Source organism: Dermacentor variabilis, chromosome 1 (assembly GCF_050947875.1).
Source record: "Dermacentor variabilis isolate Ectoservices chromosome 1, ASM5094787v1, whole genome shotgun sequence".
In the NCBI taxonomy this organism is placed as follows: Eukaryota; Metazoa; Arthropoda; class Arachnida; order Ixodida; family Ixodidae; genus Dermacentor; species Dermacentor variabilis.
Window position 1 is genome coordinate 73,068,174 of NC_134568.1, and position 18,247 is coordinate 73,086,420.

The 18,247-nt window shown below is 47.7% G+C and overlaps 1 protein-coding gene across 5 annotated transcripts in view; it reads left to right on the forward strand.

The window, feature by feature from the left end:
* The window catches only part of LOC142579308 (acyl-CoA Delta-9 desaturase-like), a 162,068-nt gene that overhangs the window by 79,060 nt on the left and 64,761 nt on the right, over positions 1 to 18,247 (forward strand). For 4 of the 5 annotated variants that reach the window (XM_075689375.1, XM_075689402.1, XM_075689395.1 and 1 more), the window contains exon 2: positions 17,823 to 18,005. In XM_075689375.1, coding sequence (XP_075545490.1) covers positions 17,823 to 18,005 — 183 coding nt within the window. Of the gene's footprint in view, positions 1 to 16,082; positions 16,230 to 17,822; positions 18,006 to 18,247 lie in introns of those variants that run through there. The other variant, XM_075689386.1, reaches the window with a different exon arrangement.

Sequence of the window (18,247 nt, forward strand, 5' to 3'; positions counted from 1 at the left end):
GCGGCTTGCAGGAGGTCCCAGATGGACACCGTGCTGCGCATGCTCCGTATATAGAGCCGGTGTCGCCTAGCAACGGGGACGCGGCTCTTCTTTCTTTCGGGCTTCTTTCTGCGGTATGCTTCATAAAAGCCCGTTGCTCTGCGCATGCTCCGCCAAGGCAGTTGTCGCCTAGCAACAGAGGCGCGTCTCTTCCTTCTTTCGCGCTTCTTTCTGCTTGCGCCTCTTCGTTCTTGCGCGCTTCTTTCCGGGGCCGGATTAAGCAGACTACAACCGTGCGCGGACAAATGTGAGCCTTCGCGGAGGAAGCCCCTCGGCCAGTCCTTTCCGGACGCTGCCTTTACATACGCTTGCGCTTCGAAATAGTTCACGTGTCCACCTCGTGCGGTTTTCGGGACAAAGGGTGTCCCTGTGTCTCTCTCAACCTAAGTGAAAAAGGAAAAGAAACATTTCGTTTTGCAGGCAACCTAGACCTTACGCATACCGCAACATCTCTTGTTTGACCTAAAAAATATTAAGACAAAATGCAGCCTACTACCCCAAAAAGTACCACAAAGGTGAGCGCGGGCGCTAGAGAAATTTCTTTACTTTCGAATAGCATATTGTAAGTGACAGACTCATATTATTTTGGGCTACAGTTCTGTAGCTGCTAATCAATAAATGAGGCAAATTTTCGCTTTGCCAACTACAAGTGTTCAGACCTGTGGCTGACGCTGTTGCGGTTTTTATCCTCCTGCACATGCGTTTGTTTACTCGGTGGATTGTTCCTAAGGTATCATTTAGCATGCGAAAACGAAAAAAAAAATTAATTTCAGCTGGCTGATTTTCCTTTTTAATTTTTGCATGTTGAATGATACCCTTGGTACAATCCACACAGTAAACGTAAATGCATGCGCAGGAGAAAAACAACAACAGCACGGGTAAAGGGCCTGAACACTTGCCGTTTTTCATAAGCAAAGCAAAAAATTTGCTTCATTTATTGCTAAACAGCCACACAATTATACCCAAAAACGGTATGCGTCTGTCACTTACTATGCCATTCGTAAGTAGAGATCTGTACTCCCGCGCTCCTCCTTGTTGTGCTTTTTGATAGCTAGAGAATTTTTTTACTATACATCATTGCAGTCGAAGAGATGTTACGGCTTGCGTAAGTTAAGTTGCCAGCAAAACGCAGTTTTTTCTTTTTTTGCTTAGGCTGAGAGAGACACAGGGACACCCTTTCCTGTGGAAACCACACGAGGTGGACAGGTGAACTATGTCGAAGCGCAACCACGTGTAAAGACAGTGTCCAAAGAGGACTGGCCGAGTGGCGTCCTCCGCGAGGGCTCACGTTTCTCCGCGCATGGTTGTCGGCTGCTTAATCCGACCGCGAAAAGAAGCGCGCAAGAAAGAAGAGGCGCAAGCAGAGAGAACCGCAAAAGAAGGAAATGACGCACCTCTGTTGTTTGGCGGCAGCCGGCTCGGTGTACCATGCGGAGATTTGGCCTTTCTGGAACAAAACCCAAGGTGGCGCCTCCCCGTTGCTAGGCCGCACCCTGCTCGTCGGACCATGTAAAGAGCGGGGCCCACATAAAATTCTCTGCAAAAAAAAAGAAACGCTCAACTAAATGTGGTATCAAAAGTTTACTTTCATTTAAATCACTTAAATCGTTATACTTCAGCCAACAAAGGGCTACTATGATACTAGTACACTAGTATCCCTTGGGATTTCTGACAAAATGAAACTCCCCCTGCGACACATTTTGAGCAAATATGTAACGGTAATGTTCCCAAAAATACAGTTCAAAACACAATTTGAACGCCTGAGGAGGAGGCACAGTTAGCTTGTATAAATAATGAGTATAAATTGACAGTTCCACAGGCAGTATAAGGTTAACTTCAGAATGCAACATCTTTATTTGAAAATACAACATAGAATACACCACAAATACAGCAGGCCTTGCTGACACATGACTAGATATGAAAATACAAGACAACACTATCACTAGCATCATATCACAGGAATTTTTAAAATCATATCACCGTGTTTCAGCCATGCATGTCGTCAATAAATTAGTGTTAACTGTCCATGTAAAAACTTTTACTGCTGTCAGGAAGCAAGAAAACAAGGCAAAGATTAGTACATGAGATTGCAGGCACGAAAACTGGACACTTGTGTTCAGATCCACATTGGACACTACATAAAAAAAGCTTTACACATCCTGTGCAGCATTAGAGCAGGTCAATAAAGACTCTTCCAATGCAATGTAGCCAATGCAAAAAATTTACAAAGTATTGGCTATAGGTGAACCTAAAAAAAAGACTGGACCACAAGGCCATGCATGCATGCAGCCCATCTATACCTGAGCAACGTTTTCTTTGTGTTAGCATTGGCCACCACTGGCATCAAAACATAACTTGTTGCTCTTACAAACATCAGAAAAAGCTTAACCAGGAGATGTGCAAAGTGCTGGCTTGTAGGGCCAAATGACAAAAGGCTGGAAGTGGTGATGCTTACAGCATAGTGAACTCTCAGTTTAGATCCTTGTGACAATACAAACATGAAATTTTTTTTAATTAAAATTACTACAAGACACATTTTAGTGTCTAGCTAACAATGTCAAGGATGGGATTCAAACTTCTTGAATGCACTACCTATTTAAAATCAAAATTGATAAAGGTCATTAGGACACTACTATGCATAGTACTCCACAATTACTCTATCATCTAGAAGCTAGCAGTTAGAATAACTCAGTGACAAAGCAAGGCCGCCATAATTCACATTGCACGAATTTAAGAATATTGAGCAGCTAAATAAAATACTTGTACACAATAGTAAGTGCCACTTGCATGAATGGATGTATTACCTCAGTAATTTTCAATAAGACAGTTATAAAAAAGGCATGCAAATGTAATGCACAAAATGATGCATCTGTTCACCACCTCCTGGCAACAAGTGAACATTAATGCAAGGTGAAAATTGTTAACTAGACTTTGAGTCAAATCACATTCTTTTTCTTCAGAAGGGCAAAGAAACACTTCAATCTGTCATTTATGAGCCCTCTAGGCACAACATTGCTGGGAAGCACAAGTTTTTGCATAAGCGCCAGGAATGGTGCAAATGCATATGGATAATCGAGGTTCTTGATGTAGTAGGTTAAAATACAATAAATTACAGCTAGCTCCAGGCTGCCGTTCGAGACCCAGATTATTTCTTGCCTGCTGTCAGCATAAACACACGTATGCTCGCTGCATGTGTAGACGTGGGGAGCTGCAATCTGGATATCACCACTGGACAGAGGAGCCTACAAAGACAGTTAGAGCCTATAAACATTCGCTTATCAAATATTAAATATGCACAGTATAATGTGAACTGACGAAGTAAAATTTATCAAAAACGCGCAGTACTGCAGAGCACAACTCAACCCCAAAGAGCCCAACCATTCTACATCAAGGAAAATTAGAACTGGCTCACCTTTAGCTCTCATTGTAGTAAGCATGCAGGAAAAAGCAATGAAATGTTATTTTACTAAAAGTAATCAGTATAATACTAATTTTCGTTTGTTTGCTGAACTATATACAGCTGAAATCTCACTAAAGGACAATAGGAACGCTCCTGGAGGCTTTTCATAAGTTCTTGCCGGAAAGGGCTCACAGACGCCACTCCTGCGTCCCTACTATATATATGTACACGTACAATATAATTTCTCGTACATTGCTTACATTATATACATTACGTACTCAACCACTCCCTGACGCCGCGTGCAGGTCAGCGACAGCAGCAGCAGTGGAAAAGTCGAGGGAAGTGGCAAAGAAAGCTTCGCTTTAAAATATTTGATACACTAGGCAATCAAAAAAGCTTTGGCTAACATTCCACATTATACTAACCATATTGCACCGAGGACAGACTAGATGTGCAAGCTTCCACGGTTTCATCTGACACTGAGTCCTCGAACACGGTGCCTGGCACATTGCATTGCGCCTTTGCCTCGGCTGCATTTTTCGTTTCTGAAATTATAGACGTAACGAAAGAACATCATTACTGTTCACAAAGTAATGCAGAGCGCATTGCAGAGCTCTAGGCGAAAAAAAAAAAAAACGCGTACATAAGCAAAATTCGTGCGAAAGCTATACAACATGTATTCTCCGGAACAACGCTTTATATAATTATACATCATTGTGCGAAATTTGAATGCAAGATGTAAGAGAAGGGGTGACGAAAAAAGAGAATTGTGTATTCTTCGCAGTTAGTCAATGCTAACCACCAATTCCCATGTTAAATCATTGGCCCGTTTGACTAAAAGAAAATAGAAAAAACACGCATTTTAACCCAAAAAGCGAAGCACTAATAGCGATAGCAAAGCATTAGACCACTACTCAAACTAAGGTACGTAGTTTTACCTGCCGTAACAGTAATAATTAGCTTACTAATAACCATGGTGTCACGCGAGCACAGGCATAAATGAACATATCTCATTTGACGACCGCGAACAATCGCTATCAAGTTGGCTTGAAGAACACAGAGGGGAGCGAACGTTTGTTTTGTTGCTCTCTTTAACGCATCTCCGAACTTTTGAGATTACGCGACCTCCAGCACTACGCGCACCGAAAGAAAGCGGAAATGCAACCACGAGCCGCCTCGGCTTGCCCGACCTCTGCACACACCGGAGATTACCTCCAGGCCAGGGCGCGGGCAGTCACGCACCACCACAGCATGGCTAACGGAGGGTGCGCGAGGCAAGTTGTACAATACTGAACGATTTCTGTCAACTACGTCAGCCCAAAGCACAGTGCCAGTACAAGAAACGTATTGTTAAGGTCATTTAGTTGCCCTGACACAACTCATCCCGCCGACAAGCTCAATATTTTAGAAAGGTCTAATCCAATATTTGCACAAAATGACATCAAATTTAGCTCAAACTAAATCGAAGAGCATAAAGAAGCAAATATGTCAACAATAACTTTTTTCAGAAACACTTACGCGCAGCGAGAGCATGCACTATGTCAAATGTTGAATTGCGAACTATAAAGAATTCACGTACTATCCACCTAAAAATAATTAAAAGCAAAAGTTCTGCTTACCGAGATCACATGTTTTTCCGTGTGCATTTGGGACGTGGTCACAAATTCACACCTCACCAGGTTGTCACTTTTCGACAGGCGCAGAATAGTGTATCGCTTGCACTCACAACCCGGCTCGTTGCAGCGACCGCGCAACACACCGAAAAGGTCTTTGCTGCGCAAAGGCATGAGGGTGCAGCGGATGGCGCAAGTTCCCAGTAGAAGCGGTAATAACTACTGCAGGCTACAAGTGGTGGCAGCAGACAGTGGTGATCGGATGGTATCCAAGCAAGTCAAATATAATGGCCGTCTCAGAACGACAACTACAACAACGACAGGACGACAGCGCGCTAACCACTCCCGCCGGCTCCGAGCCTCCCGCTCCCGCTTAAAATCTTCCCAGCGTGCAACTCGAGTCATCTAGATTGGACCGAGCAGGAGAGATGATAGCACCGTGGATGGCTGCACTCCAGTGTGGCTGATGCCTGCTCGCTTCCGCCATGTTAGAAAGAGGCACTTAGAGGCACAAGCAAAAATGAAAACAAAAATGAAAACAAGCAATGAATTACAGAAATAAATGTCAGAGGTGCGAGTGATGTTATCGGTGTGATGGTGGAAGCATTTCGTGTTTGGACAGTGGCAAAGAATTCATTTCTCAGTTGGCGGCTTCACACATTTACCGCTCTTTTCATCTGTCTATGTCTCCTAAAAAGACAACGGAGCGGACGGCGCTCGCTTTTATGTGAGTGTAGCGGCATCCTGTTGATTTCACTGAACGTTTGGCGCGTTTCGGGTCTGCTGTAACTTAAATTTGCTGTCGTTGTAGTGCCAATCTTCGGCACAGCTTAAAATGCCCAAAGAAAGCTGGCAGTGGAATCAGTTGCTACAATTTTTATTAGAAAACATCCTAAGTGCAATGCAGAATGGTTCGCCGACATGTAGGTTGTTGTCTATTTCAAAGCAGTTACGCCGGTCGCCTAGCGCGTACCACATCCCCAGCTCCCTCGCCGCGCGTTTATACTTATGTACGCACTCTGCCTAGCTGGTACCACGTGTCGGCATGGTTTTCTTAGGCACATGCTTCTTGCACACTAACTATTAACCTCATCTTGAGCACTTATGGTTGAAGCATGGGAAATTTTTGGTTGACAGCATCAAGGCAGTGCAGGGAATGAAACGAACCCGGTTAAAGGCAGAAAATGTATGCAGACAACTGAAAGGTTCTGCACAGGGACATTTTAGTAGACAAGTTGAATTATATTGATATGTGATAGAACGATCCAATGTTTTCAACAACCTTTTACTGAAAGACCCATCGCGTTCGTGTGCTTTTCTTCAACTGTTCTTTCTCACCTCGTACATGAAATTTGTTAAAAAATGTTCATTTTTCTAAAGAAACTCGCCCGCTTTTGTTTCTCGTGTTGAAATACCGGTGTTCCATGCCTGTCTCATGGTGGCTAGAATGCGTGCGAGAGCAGAGGGCTTCCGCCACGTTTGACCGCTGGGTTTCGGCAGGCAGTGCACGCCCCATCATTCGATGACACAGTCTTCGTTGCTGATATTTCAAATAAGGCTGTGCGCCAAGTATGGAGGGTCGTCAAAGAACAGCACGCAGATGAACATGCAAGTGCGATCTTGCAAGATTTCTTTTTTGTTTTTATATCGTGAAAAATGTAACTGCTTGGCTGACAGAAATTAAGACCGAATGCAGCCCGAACTGCCGAAGTCCTACGTTTGTAATAACCAGATCATAAATGCAGAACACGAACACATTAGGATACATTTATCAGCAAACGTCCAATCTATGTTGTAGGTCTCCTCACTGATGCGCTGCAGTGTTCTTTAGAGGTTAAAATCTAAAGGTTACAAGGCACTTTGCGCTGAATTAACCTTTAAATCCGTCAATTTTGACTCTTGTAACCTATAGATATATATATACGTAACACCATTTAATTAAAACATCAACATATTTTGCATGTAACCTTTATTTTATAAGTTACTTGTGATTACAGGTTACCATAAAAGGTACCGTGCTAAGAGTGTACGTCGGCCTCCTCGGTGGACGTCTTTCTTGTTCTCTACAGTTTGTTCCATGGTTTCGCTTCGCAGCGCGGTATACATGTACACGCATCATTACAGATCAGCGCACCAAGCTCGTGTAATACACTACGCGAAGAGCCTTTTAGCAGAACGCAGCCAGCTCGACCTGCGTTGCACTCGAAAATCCTCCCATGGGAGACGGACTGACCTGCCAGATATGTGTAACGTTCGCGTGGCCTGTTTGCACCGCCCCAGGGTCGCACGCAATTATAGACGGTGATGAGCGTTGAACCGGTTGAAGTCATCGCCGCCGGAAGAACAAAAAAAAAAAAAAAAACAGGAAGAGGATTTACGTTTCGCCGTGGCCTGACGCAGCCACGAATGGTGATGGGCGGTCCGGTCATGAGGCTGCCATAGCACTGCGTCGCAAACCGGGCAGCCAGCACTGATCGCTGGGTAAAGGACGCATCGGTCACGACAGCGCTCCGTCGGTGTCAAGCACGCGTCAGCTGCCTCGCTTATATACGCATATACCGCGCCATCAGCCCCGTTCTGTCGCATCAGTGCTTTGGACGTATTGCACCAGACGCGTTGTTCTCATTTGGTTGCCCGCCTACCTACTTTTAATGCGGCAGCATTGTTTGGTGAGTACCCCAGCAAAATATGTCCGTCCCGTGACGCCTTATATCTGCAAAATAAATGCATAATTGTTCAAGTCAACATATATAATCGTGCAATAGTGGAGGATTGGTAGCGATTGACAGTCATGCGTAAACTAGGTAAATAAGTAAGCAAAAGGGAAGTAGCAGCCGAGCCACAAAATGCTTATGCATTAGTCGACAATTCCTGGAATATATATATATATGTGTGTATATATATATATATATATATATATATATATCATATAATAGTCGTGTGTGTGTGTGTGTGTGTGTGTGTGTGTGTGTGTGTGTGTGTGTGTGTGTGTGTGTGTGTGTGTGTGTGTGTGTGTGTGTGTGTGTGTGTGTGTGTGTGTGTGTGTGTGTGTGTGTGTGTGTGTGTGTGTGTGTGTGTGTGTGTGTGTGTGTGTGTGTGTGTGTGTGTGTGTGTGTGTGTGTGCCGGCGTGTGACGTCATAAGAGTACGACGGGAGGATCTCGGATTCGGCGCCACACTCAATTCCGGCACGACCTGGTGCTCCGTGGCACATTTTTGTTGTTACCGTTGGCTCTTCGGTGGAGTCTCAAGACGGGAATAGGGCAGGGGAGGTTGCCTAGATGAAGCGACAAGAATGAGAACAGGGTCGAACACTCGCATCGACCGCAGCAGGTACATTATCTACGCAATTTTTTTTCTTTTACTTTTATACATGCATTTCTGTACGGTGCTGGCAGTGTGTGTGCACCTCGGAGAGCACAAAAATATTTAAAAATGAATGGTGGATTTATTGTAGATGACGCAGAGCATGTTTTCTTCTTTTCTGAGCAATCATCGGTAGCTGACTATGGACTTGAGACGAATGTGCCTTTGTGCGCGCTGCATCTGTGACAGCATTACGGTGTGCCGTTCCACACCTCCATCCTCACCTGACTAGAAGAATGCGACTGGTTCGATAAAGGTGTTTTGGGAGATGGCCGGTAAATAACGGAAGTTCAATCAAGCACTCGAGCCCGTCTGTCGGTTCGTCATCGCAAAGCAACGGCAAGAAAACGCGTGCGATGTGCACCTTTGGGACTTCAACGCGTTTTCTGGCAGTTTGCCGCAGTCCAGATGCTACTTCGTGGTGCAGATTTTCAAGGATATTTATGTTGTATTCGTTACAAAGTGGCGGCAGCCTCATGATGTTTAACGGATGTGCACTTGAAGCAGTGACGCGATTAGGCAGTCTGTTATTGGAAACAGAAGTTAACGGATTACATTATGCATATGCGTGCTACAAAATAGTTCAGCTAGAAATAGCAACGAAGATGCGAAGATGAATGCAGCGTCACAGCGACAAAAGAAGTTTCAAAAACTGATATGGCCGACAAGCACTACGTGCACGGAGCTGAGAAAATTATAAAAACGCAGGACCCCTTTCATATCAGCGCAATGCTATTGATGTAGCATTATCCAGCGCACGCTGACAGTGAGGTATCGTAAAGGTTGCTGCCTGACAGCATACTTTAACTGAATGAATCATGCCAATAGCTGTTGAAAATAATGTCATCATCCACCCCTCTCCTGAGGTAACATCTCATGGGGCTTCGCTGCTCATCTATTGTTCTTCTTGTGGCTGTAGCAACAACTTTCGGCTGGTATCCTGCCTTCGGTTTTGTTGTGACGGTGTGCCGTGAGTCAAGAGCGCGTACATGCAGAGTTAGGAGGGATGATTCAAACGGGGTCAGTATAACATTTCGAGTTATAGTAGTTCTTCAGTGTTACATCAGCTCTCGGTCGTTGATAGGAAATGAGCGGAGAACTCATATCAATCGGAGATAGGCAGCTGATTCCACGTGCGCAGATTGCTTCATTATATGGCTGTGTGCGTAGATGATGTTTCGCTCGATGTGGGAGAAAAACAAAGGAAAACCCAGAGAACCAAATCCGGCTATACTAGGTGCATGTAAACCTGCATGGTGCGCAACTGAGGCGACGGGAGAGAGAAAAAAAAAAGGAAAACGGAAACACGTCGCCGTGTTTCACTTAACGCGCGCTACGACGTTCGTCACATTTACTCCCCTCGCCGGGTCCCCATCCGTGTCAAGCTCTTCGGCTCGTGAATACACGCAAATTCATGCCGTAACTTCAACGCGAGCTAGGCTTCCTGCCACCTTTCACGGCGCGCATGCATGCATGCACGCGTCATGCGCTTTCCAGTGGCTGCGCAGTTTACGCACGCGGAGCGAGTTTTCAACGCGGCGCGGCCGACTCTTTGTGCACAAAGATCTCACGCGATGACGCGACCCAATAAACGGCAGTCATCGAGGCACGAACGGACACGAAACAAAGTAGAACTCACGAAAGTAAAATAAAAAAGGGCGCACCCTTCGTCTCCCGTTTCGACAAGGAGGCTGACCCGCGGGCCGCGACGTCCCGACGGAGGGGGACCCGTTGTACACGACGGCAATGTGCACGCCGCGGACTTGGCGACTTCGGCCGGTCGCGGCTGTCGAGCCAGTCGCGCGCGCGCCTGTAAAAGCTACGGCAACGCGTACCCGCGATGGGCGGCTGCCGTGCTGGGTCCCACAGCGGCGAGAATGGGTCACGCGTCGATCGGCACCCATACAGCGCGCGCGAGATCTTGCAATAGCAGCGTAGCGTGGCCACGGCGACATCGGACCGTTGACTCTCAAAACGCAAACGGGGCACGACGAAGTCGGGGTGTGAATGCGACCAAACGGTCGGCGCTTTTTCAGCTTTCGTGTATGGCGCTTCCGTCGAGAGCCCCGTGGGCGCACGAAAAAGGCCACGCTCTAATCTGTGTCGAAGTTCGCGATATAAAAGTGAGGAAATCACTTGCGAGTGGCTCACTCATCCTCCTGAGTTCAAGTTTCGCCCGACGGATAGCGAGTTTTCTCGTAGCGTGGGCCAGTCTATGATATACCTTCATGCTGCGCTGGAAACCGGGTCCCTGTGGAGGAGACTTCCCGTCAAGTGAAAGAGTGGTCGGTTGTGAATAGCTTCATAGCCGATGAGACGTGCGATTATCCGCTACAGCAAGGCGCGCCCTATAGATTCTTGCGACCAAGTGCTCAGGTGAGGAAAACGTTCTCATACATTGCGGACTTATTGCAAAAATTACAGGCGCGGTGGTGATCGGTCAGCCCGTTTTCTTAGAATGCCACACGGTCGCTATGCGTCTCCCACGTATGTTGTCAGAAATGGCACCCTTCTGCATGAATGGGAGCCGCCGTCTTGAGCTCAGTCTCTCTCTTCCATATTTCTTTTGTCGTCCTACGTGGTCAAGTTATCCGATCTCCTGTAAATCTGTCTGACGCGCTGGCATAAATACAATGCCACTGCAGCAGATCGCTGTCTCTGTAGCGGGGACAGCGACGGCAATAGTTTAGCTGGTGGCACTGCTTTAAATATACATATATATTCAGCGGCGTGTCACCTAGTGCACGAAGTAGTGCGAGTAGGCGCATGAGCAGAGAGAGCGGAGCGTCATTTTGAGCAAGCATAGTCAGCACCCTAATGCTTATTGTGTGCATGTTGCGCGTTTATCTCACAGGGTGCATCATGATGCGAAAGCCGATGCATTGCGCATGGTGACAACAAAGACAAAGTGATGCGATGCGTGCTACTTATTCCTGGTACGAAATATAATAACCATTTTTCGTATGGTTGAATTTTTTCAGCAGCCACGACGAAATTCGTCTCTTCTTACTAAGTTACGTGACCAGCGAATTGTATATTTTGATTTATTTATACTATTTTAGCGATGATTGTGCGTAAACGCCTTGCCCTAACATTTACTGAGGTGGATCAATTTTCCTGCTACATTTCTTTTTCGTTTCTCTGTTTTGCGCACGCATGACCAGTCGCAGGTGAAGGCTTTACATACCCGGAAAGTATTATCCATTCGAGGCTGGTTTTGCATGTGACCTCTGCATTCGTTGCTCGTAAAGCTCTGCGCCTATAGCGTCTCAATGCCGCGTACAGGAAAGACGAAAGGCGAATCTGGCGAAAAAGCGTTGACGGCCATGTCCTAAAGGAAGTGACCGCGGTAATGCCATTTCTATAGAACGTCGCAATCTGAGAGAGAGAGAGAGAGAAATTTTTTAATAGATGCTATGGAAGGCCTAGTATGCCACTCCAGGTGACGAGGGTGACGTATATGACGCATTCATACCTACACACTTTAGCGGGTGGAAACGAGCCCGAAATTCACGGGAACGAGGGTGGACACTGGTCAGGTACAGTCCAGCGTCCTCCCTTGTTCATGTGATTTTCGGGCTCGATCGTTCTCACTAGCTAAATATGTACCAACTCGCCCAACGACCCACGATGCTAAGGTACATGCGCACGCACGCAACGTGTACAAACACACAAGTAACGAGCGATTGGAGTTTCTGGTCCAGGCCGGTGTCTCTGAGGCAAGCTGAGAGCGCCTTTGTTGCGCGCAATTCGCCACCGGCGCTGCTCCAAGGCGCAGCTCTAGGCAGCTGCCACGTAAATTTGTAGCAGATTTTAAAGTAGTCCTTGAGGCCACAGAGTGAGCGCAGACGCATAAGACATGAGTTAAGTCTTCGCACACACTGTGCTTACTGCACTGTGTCGAACGCGTCAATTGGAGTTCGGGCAAGAAGTAGTTATGATCAATCGAATTGCAGCTGTCCCTTTGATTTAACAGAGGCAAGTGGGAGAGGCGTGAAACGAATATCGACGCTGGCATGTTTTCAATCGCAATCTCGTGCACTGCTCTAGATTTATCGAAAGTGCCGAGGAGCGTAACTGCGACTAATTTCGAGGTTGCCCTTTGGATACCTCGTCACCACTCGCTTCCTTTTCGGGTCAGGGGACAGGACAGGCGCCAACGACGCAAGCGCTGATCTTCTCCCCTGTTCAGGCATTTATGCCGGCTTCCCGCGCAGATCGGTCATCGCGATGTCGGAGACGTGCGAGAAGAATCTACGAGTAGCGCCTAGAGCGAAGTCGCACCGACCGACCAGGGCATGCGCTCCTCCTCCTCGGCCGTTTTCCCCGGAAACAACCTGCTCCGAGAGGCCTCGACCCATCATACAACCGCACAAAGCGGAGACGACCGTTGTGAGCGCGTTTTCACCGCGGCCCACGGGCGAAGCTGGGAGATTAGTGCGCGACTTCGCCTCTCGGCGCACGCGCCACACGAGCCCGGGCGACGATGGCGTCCCGTTCACGATGTCACCGCGCGCGCTCTCGACTTCGCAATTGGGGTTACTGAGCCGCGCCCTAAACTCCGAGGTGGGCATCCAAGCAGGCGGGGGACGCAGCGACGGCCGGGCCACCGTGGCTGGCAGCTGCTGGTCGCGTCGTAATCTTGGCGCGCTGGTGCCAGTTGGCAACCCACATTGATAGACGAAAAGGTCGGTCGTACGCACGCACGCGCTCCGGGGTTCCTCAGTGCTACTCCACGGCTATAATTTGTCAATCGCAATATGGGCCATAATGTAATTAGTTAAAAACTTAATTAGTGAATTTTCATCATTTTGTCGATTTTGCATCTAATTTTTTTTTTGTAAGTATTGTCCACCGCTTCGAGTAGATCAGCTCATGAACTAGAATTGTGACATCGGCCACAGGCAAGATTTAAAGATTTTTGAAAGTGTTCGCTGGAACACCCTGTATATATGCTAGCCCCTGACCGGCTGTTTTGCTCACATTGCGAGCAGGGGAACTCGGTTTGGAAACCTGTAACCGGGGAAACATAGCGTCCACATAAACAGACCTACTTTGCAGCTCCTCATTATTTAGTCGCGAGCGACAGCTGATGTCCCCTCAGAAGCCACCCTTTGCGCACGGGATCATTCTATGCTGATGTGAGTCATCACTGCACGCGAACGAAAGAACAAGTTGGTACAAATTATTAAACAGCCGCGCAAGGAAATACAGCCAGCGAAACAAATGGACGGACACGTGGATGTGCTTTTATAACTTCTAAAGAAGACAGTTGGGTTAGTTGGTGCTTATTACAGACTTCAGACATCATTAACTAGCGCGAAAAAAAAAAAGGACAACGGACGACAGCTGTCGTGTGGGCTTCTTGCTGTCATCCGTTCTCTTTTTCGCGCTATAATTAATGATGCGGTATTGATGCCTTCAGGTAGCACGAGTGGGTTCATTGACCAGTTGCCTTTCCCCAAAAAGATCACGTACTCGTGACGCCTGCGGCAGAAAAGGATATTCCACATTCGTCGCCAAGGTTTATGAGTTGTGGCGCCGGCTAATATTCCCAGGGTTAGTTCCAGTAACATATAAATACCCTAGAAAGTGGATGGGAAGACGGCGCCGGCGGTAGCTCAATCGGTAGAGCACCGCACGCGTAATGCGAAGACGTGGGATCGTTCCCCACCTGTGGCAAGTTTTTTCATCCACTTTCACTTCCATTAATTTATAATTTCTTTATTTTCAATGAGTATGTACAAGTAATTTCCCCTGTGTTGTCCTTGGTGTCATTGTTTGTTGGCGTCTTGTGATGCATAAACGTTGTAATATATGTACGGATTTTAAAGATTTCACTTCACTATCGATGAAAGCGATGTTTTTCGTGCCACTGCTACGTAGAATGGGTGAGTGACGTGACTCGGGCTTGCGATTTCATCGACTTCGCATACGGCGACATCCGGAATAATTTAGACATACAGTTGCATCACTCTTATGTCTAGCAGTATATGCAGACAACGAAATAGGCGAACTACTCCCAGGAAATGCCGATTGTCTGTTGTAACAAAAAAAAACTGTTTTTGGGCAAGTTGGGCCTCCTGTAACTACTATCTTTATAGTTGTACGCGAGTGCCTGGGCTGGAGAGGAATCGAGTTTCTTCCGAAAATGCTGGGCTCTCTGAAATGCCTCTTTCTTGGGTAGAAGAAAGGAGCGCAGGTGGGAAGGCGGGAGGGCGAGAAAGAATGCGAGAAACGCCGTTAACAATCCTGCAGTGGTGAACGGCCGTGGATCGGACGCCCTGTGGATTCCTCGTAATGAACGTGAGCTCCCGTCCTTTTGAACAGAATTAGGTGCGGCCATAAGGCGGAACGAGGGAGCAGGTCCGGCGCTGGAGTGCGCTTGACATGCTGCCGCCTGCCGGAGCGCCATACTCTCATCCCGCACTCGTCTTTGTGCGCTAAAGGGCGCGTCCAGCGATTGAATGCACTGCGGCGAGTTCACGGCGTGGAAGACGCGCGCACCACACTTGAACGTCGCCTAGAGACCACCCTCCCCAAAGAAAGAAGGAATATGTCACCAGGAGGCGCACGCTCCTCGTGACTCGGTTAGAACCGATAGGAGCCATAGACGGCACTCGCGTCATCGGACGATGCTGTGCGCATGGACATACCAGTTGAGAGAAATCGTCGCGGCCTGAGAGCAGGGGAATTATTTAAACACTCTTATTGCATTGCGTGAAAGGTACTCTGTGTCTCCTAACGCTTCTCTTGGAAACAGCTAAAATTGCTTCGGGGACCATTAAACGAACACCGGATCTCATAACCAGGCCACGAAGGAAGAAGCATGATAGCTCGGTGCGTGTTCTCGCTCACAGCTGCAAAGGCAACAGGCTGTAAGACTCGGTTAGTAGTGCTGGGAATGAATAGAAAACTGTCGAGAAGTGCCCATAAATAAATTTTTTAAAAATGAGCAGAGGAAGAAAAAGAGACGCAGAAGCGCGGTCTCGTGGCGTGCCCTCGACCCGGTATTCGCTCGCCGGGTCGCGACTTTCGCTAGCAGCGGAATGAGCCGCGACACCCACTACCGCTTGTTCCGACGGCACGACTGCGCCGGCGGAAGCCACGCACTCAGGAAACCACGCACGCAACGCGCATACGTCTCGACAACGGTGCACTCGCGGACGACGAGCAAGAATTAGCCAGTGAAGCAGCGCCTCGTGCTCTTCGTTCTTTAATTTTGTTTTCCATCTGTTCCTTCGATGAGGCGCATGAGAAACAAAAAGAAGACGAAGTAGAAAGCAGAACGCGTGTCTGCGAGGAACCACCGCAGGGCACGGTCCGCATGAGCGACTCCAATTATTTTGCCCGGCGGAGGCCCCGCATGGGAAGCAGTCCGGCGCGCCAAGGGCGATCGCCGAATTTTCGCTCGCTGTGCGCTCGCCGCGGAGGTCTTGGCCACGCGCAGTGACATCGCCGGTGCTCCGAGAATCCGCCCGCTCTATTCTGCAACCTCTCCCCCCACCCCCCGTTCCCTCCTCCCACCTCCTACGCACACCTTCAGCCACCCCCAGCAACCTTTTCCGCAAACGCCGCGGTTGCCAGGTTGCTGTTGTTGCACTGTCTTAAGAGGCTCCCACCCAGTGCTCCCGGTACTACTGTGCGTGCGCATCTGTGAGTAGTGCCCCCCCTCCATTCGCGTCGGTCGTGTAGAGTGAGACTTTGTATGCACGCGAGCGGCAGCAGCGCCGGCCTCTGACTGCGCGGTCGTGTGCGTGGGGACTCACTGCGGTTTCTCGGGGATACAGGCTGCCCACGTGCCCAAAAAATGTGAGATACCTCGAATTTTTGAAGTGTTGATTTTCTAGCGTTTGCTCTGACATTTGTTGGGAACGTCGTTACATAAGCGTTGTGCCACGTGAAACGGCGCCAAGTGACTCGTGTCGGTTACCTGCGATTTTAAAGCCGGCCAATTTGAGGGTTAAGGCGTAACGCAGGAGGCAAGTTACGAGTTTGAGAACATGGATATATGTATGCTGTGTATATACGTGCGGGTATACACATTTTACCTGATTCAAAAGGAATTTTTATTTTATTGTTTTTTTTTTCGCTGGCGCAACGTGACAGCTCGTGTCAACGTGGCAGCTTGCATGAACCCTATCGATACGTGGGCGGCAGTACGTTAGCCTGATTTTTCCTTCTGTCTGGCTGTGTGGTATGTCGCAACAATTGGTTTTATCCATTGTCCGGATTTTAGACTAAACGATGTGTACCATAGGTGGAGCGCATTGACAAACGTAACTGCAGTGCTGCTTTTGACGTGCGAGGCCGCCTCGAGTATTTCTTCCTAAGGCGTTCGCATTACATATAGGGAAGCATTTAAATGTCGCAATTAAGGGTAAATGCGGGTTCGGTTCCTATAGTGTCTGCAATTTGGGGTTGACCTACCCCCTCCCCCCCCCCCTTTTTTTTTTAGTACGACTACTACCGCTGCGCTATGTTTTTATCTGTCGTGCGCTCTTGGCGTAGTTCACCATGGATATTTTCCATCAATCTTCCTGCCAGCCAGAGATACATGCAGGCGACTCTAAAATTACTTTATAGCGCGCGCGTTGGCGCGTGCTGCAACCCACAATGCAATGTCAGAGGATACGAGTGTATGCAACGTCCATCGAAAGGCATCGGCGAAACACCCAAAGCGCTATTTTTTCTTCCTTTTTATGCTCAGGGTGCTCGCTGCAACGCAACTGGAGCATAGCGCGCGTGATAACATGAGCTGCGAATCTCGTGTGAGGGGCGCAGTAACCCGAGGGGTGAGTGTGAAGTTGCAGGATGTCCTCGGGCCCATAGTCTTGTTCCGTAAGAAAGTTACTTAAGGTAACTCTGGCGCGGCGATTCATACATTTGTCTGATATTCAGGCTTGTGGATTCCTATTTTCCTATAGCATTATTTATTACGCTTCGTAACCTTTATGTAGCTAAATTACGAAGCAATTGATCCTAATTTTCTAAACGAAGGTCGCAATAATACTGCGCCCATGCGTAATTATTGCCAATTGTTGCACTTATAAATCAATATGTAGTTTTGAATGATCGATTTGCAAAGTCGCAAAGACGTTTGAAGCAAATCTGTGTAGTGGCCATCACTCCTGTTCTGGCAGAACCACCATGACTGCAGCTCCCGAAGACATTAGAGCCACTTTTCCCTCTAGTAAATTTCGTAAGCAACTTAGTGTCGAAGCCCACGCTGGTGATTGTGAACATGACCACTGACTTCATGGCTGTGGGCAACATTGACACGGAGACACAGTTACGCGCCAGATTTGACCACAAAGTGAAGATTCACGCCCGTTCTTTCTAGGTAACCGGCTAACGTTTCTGCTTCTTTCTTTTCTTTTTTTCTTTTTCATGTTCGTCGTGCAGCGTTTCGCCATGAGCACCGACATGAAGATGGAGAAGACAGCAGCGACCACACCGGCCGACATGCTGCCGCTCAATGGCAAGACGGGTCTGCGCAAGCGCGACCTGGATCTCATCGACGCCATGGACCTCATCAAGCAGACCGAGTACGTGTCGCTCAGCAAGACGGACCTGCTGGACCACGAAGTAAGCAGCGCTCCCTTTCTTTCTTTCTTAATTTTTTTTCGGACTTCCCCAAATCCCTAGTAGAAAAAAAAAATTACACCCTTAAGGGCGCTGGCGCTCCATGTCTAACGCCCTTACTCTTAAGGGTATAAAAAACGTTATTGTACACAACAGTTAGCTCAAACTACACCTGCAATGAGAGAAGCTGTAGTTTAACGCTGTGTAACAATTCTGAACACTTGGGTCACACCGAATTGTTCGAA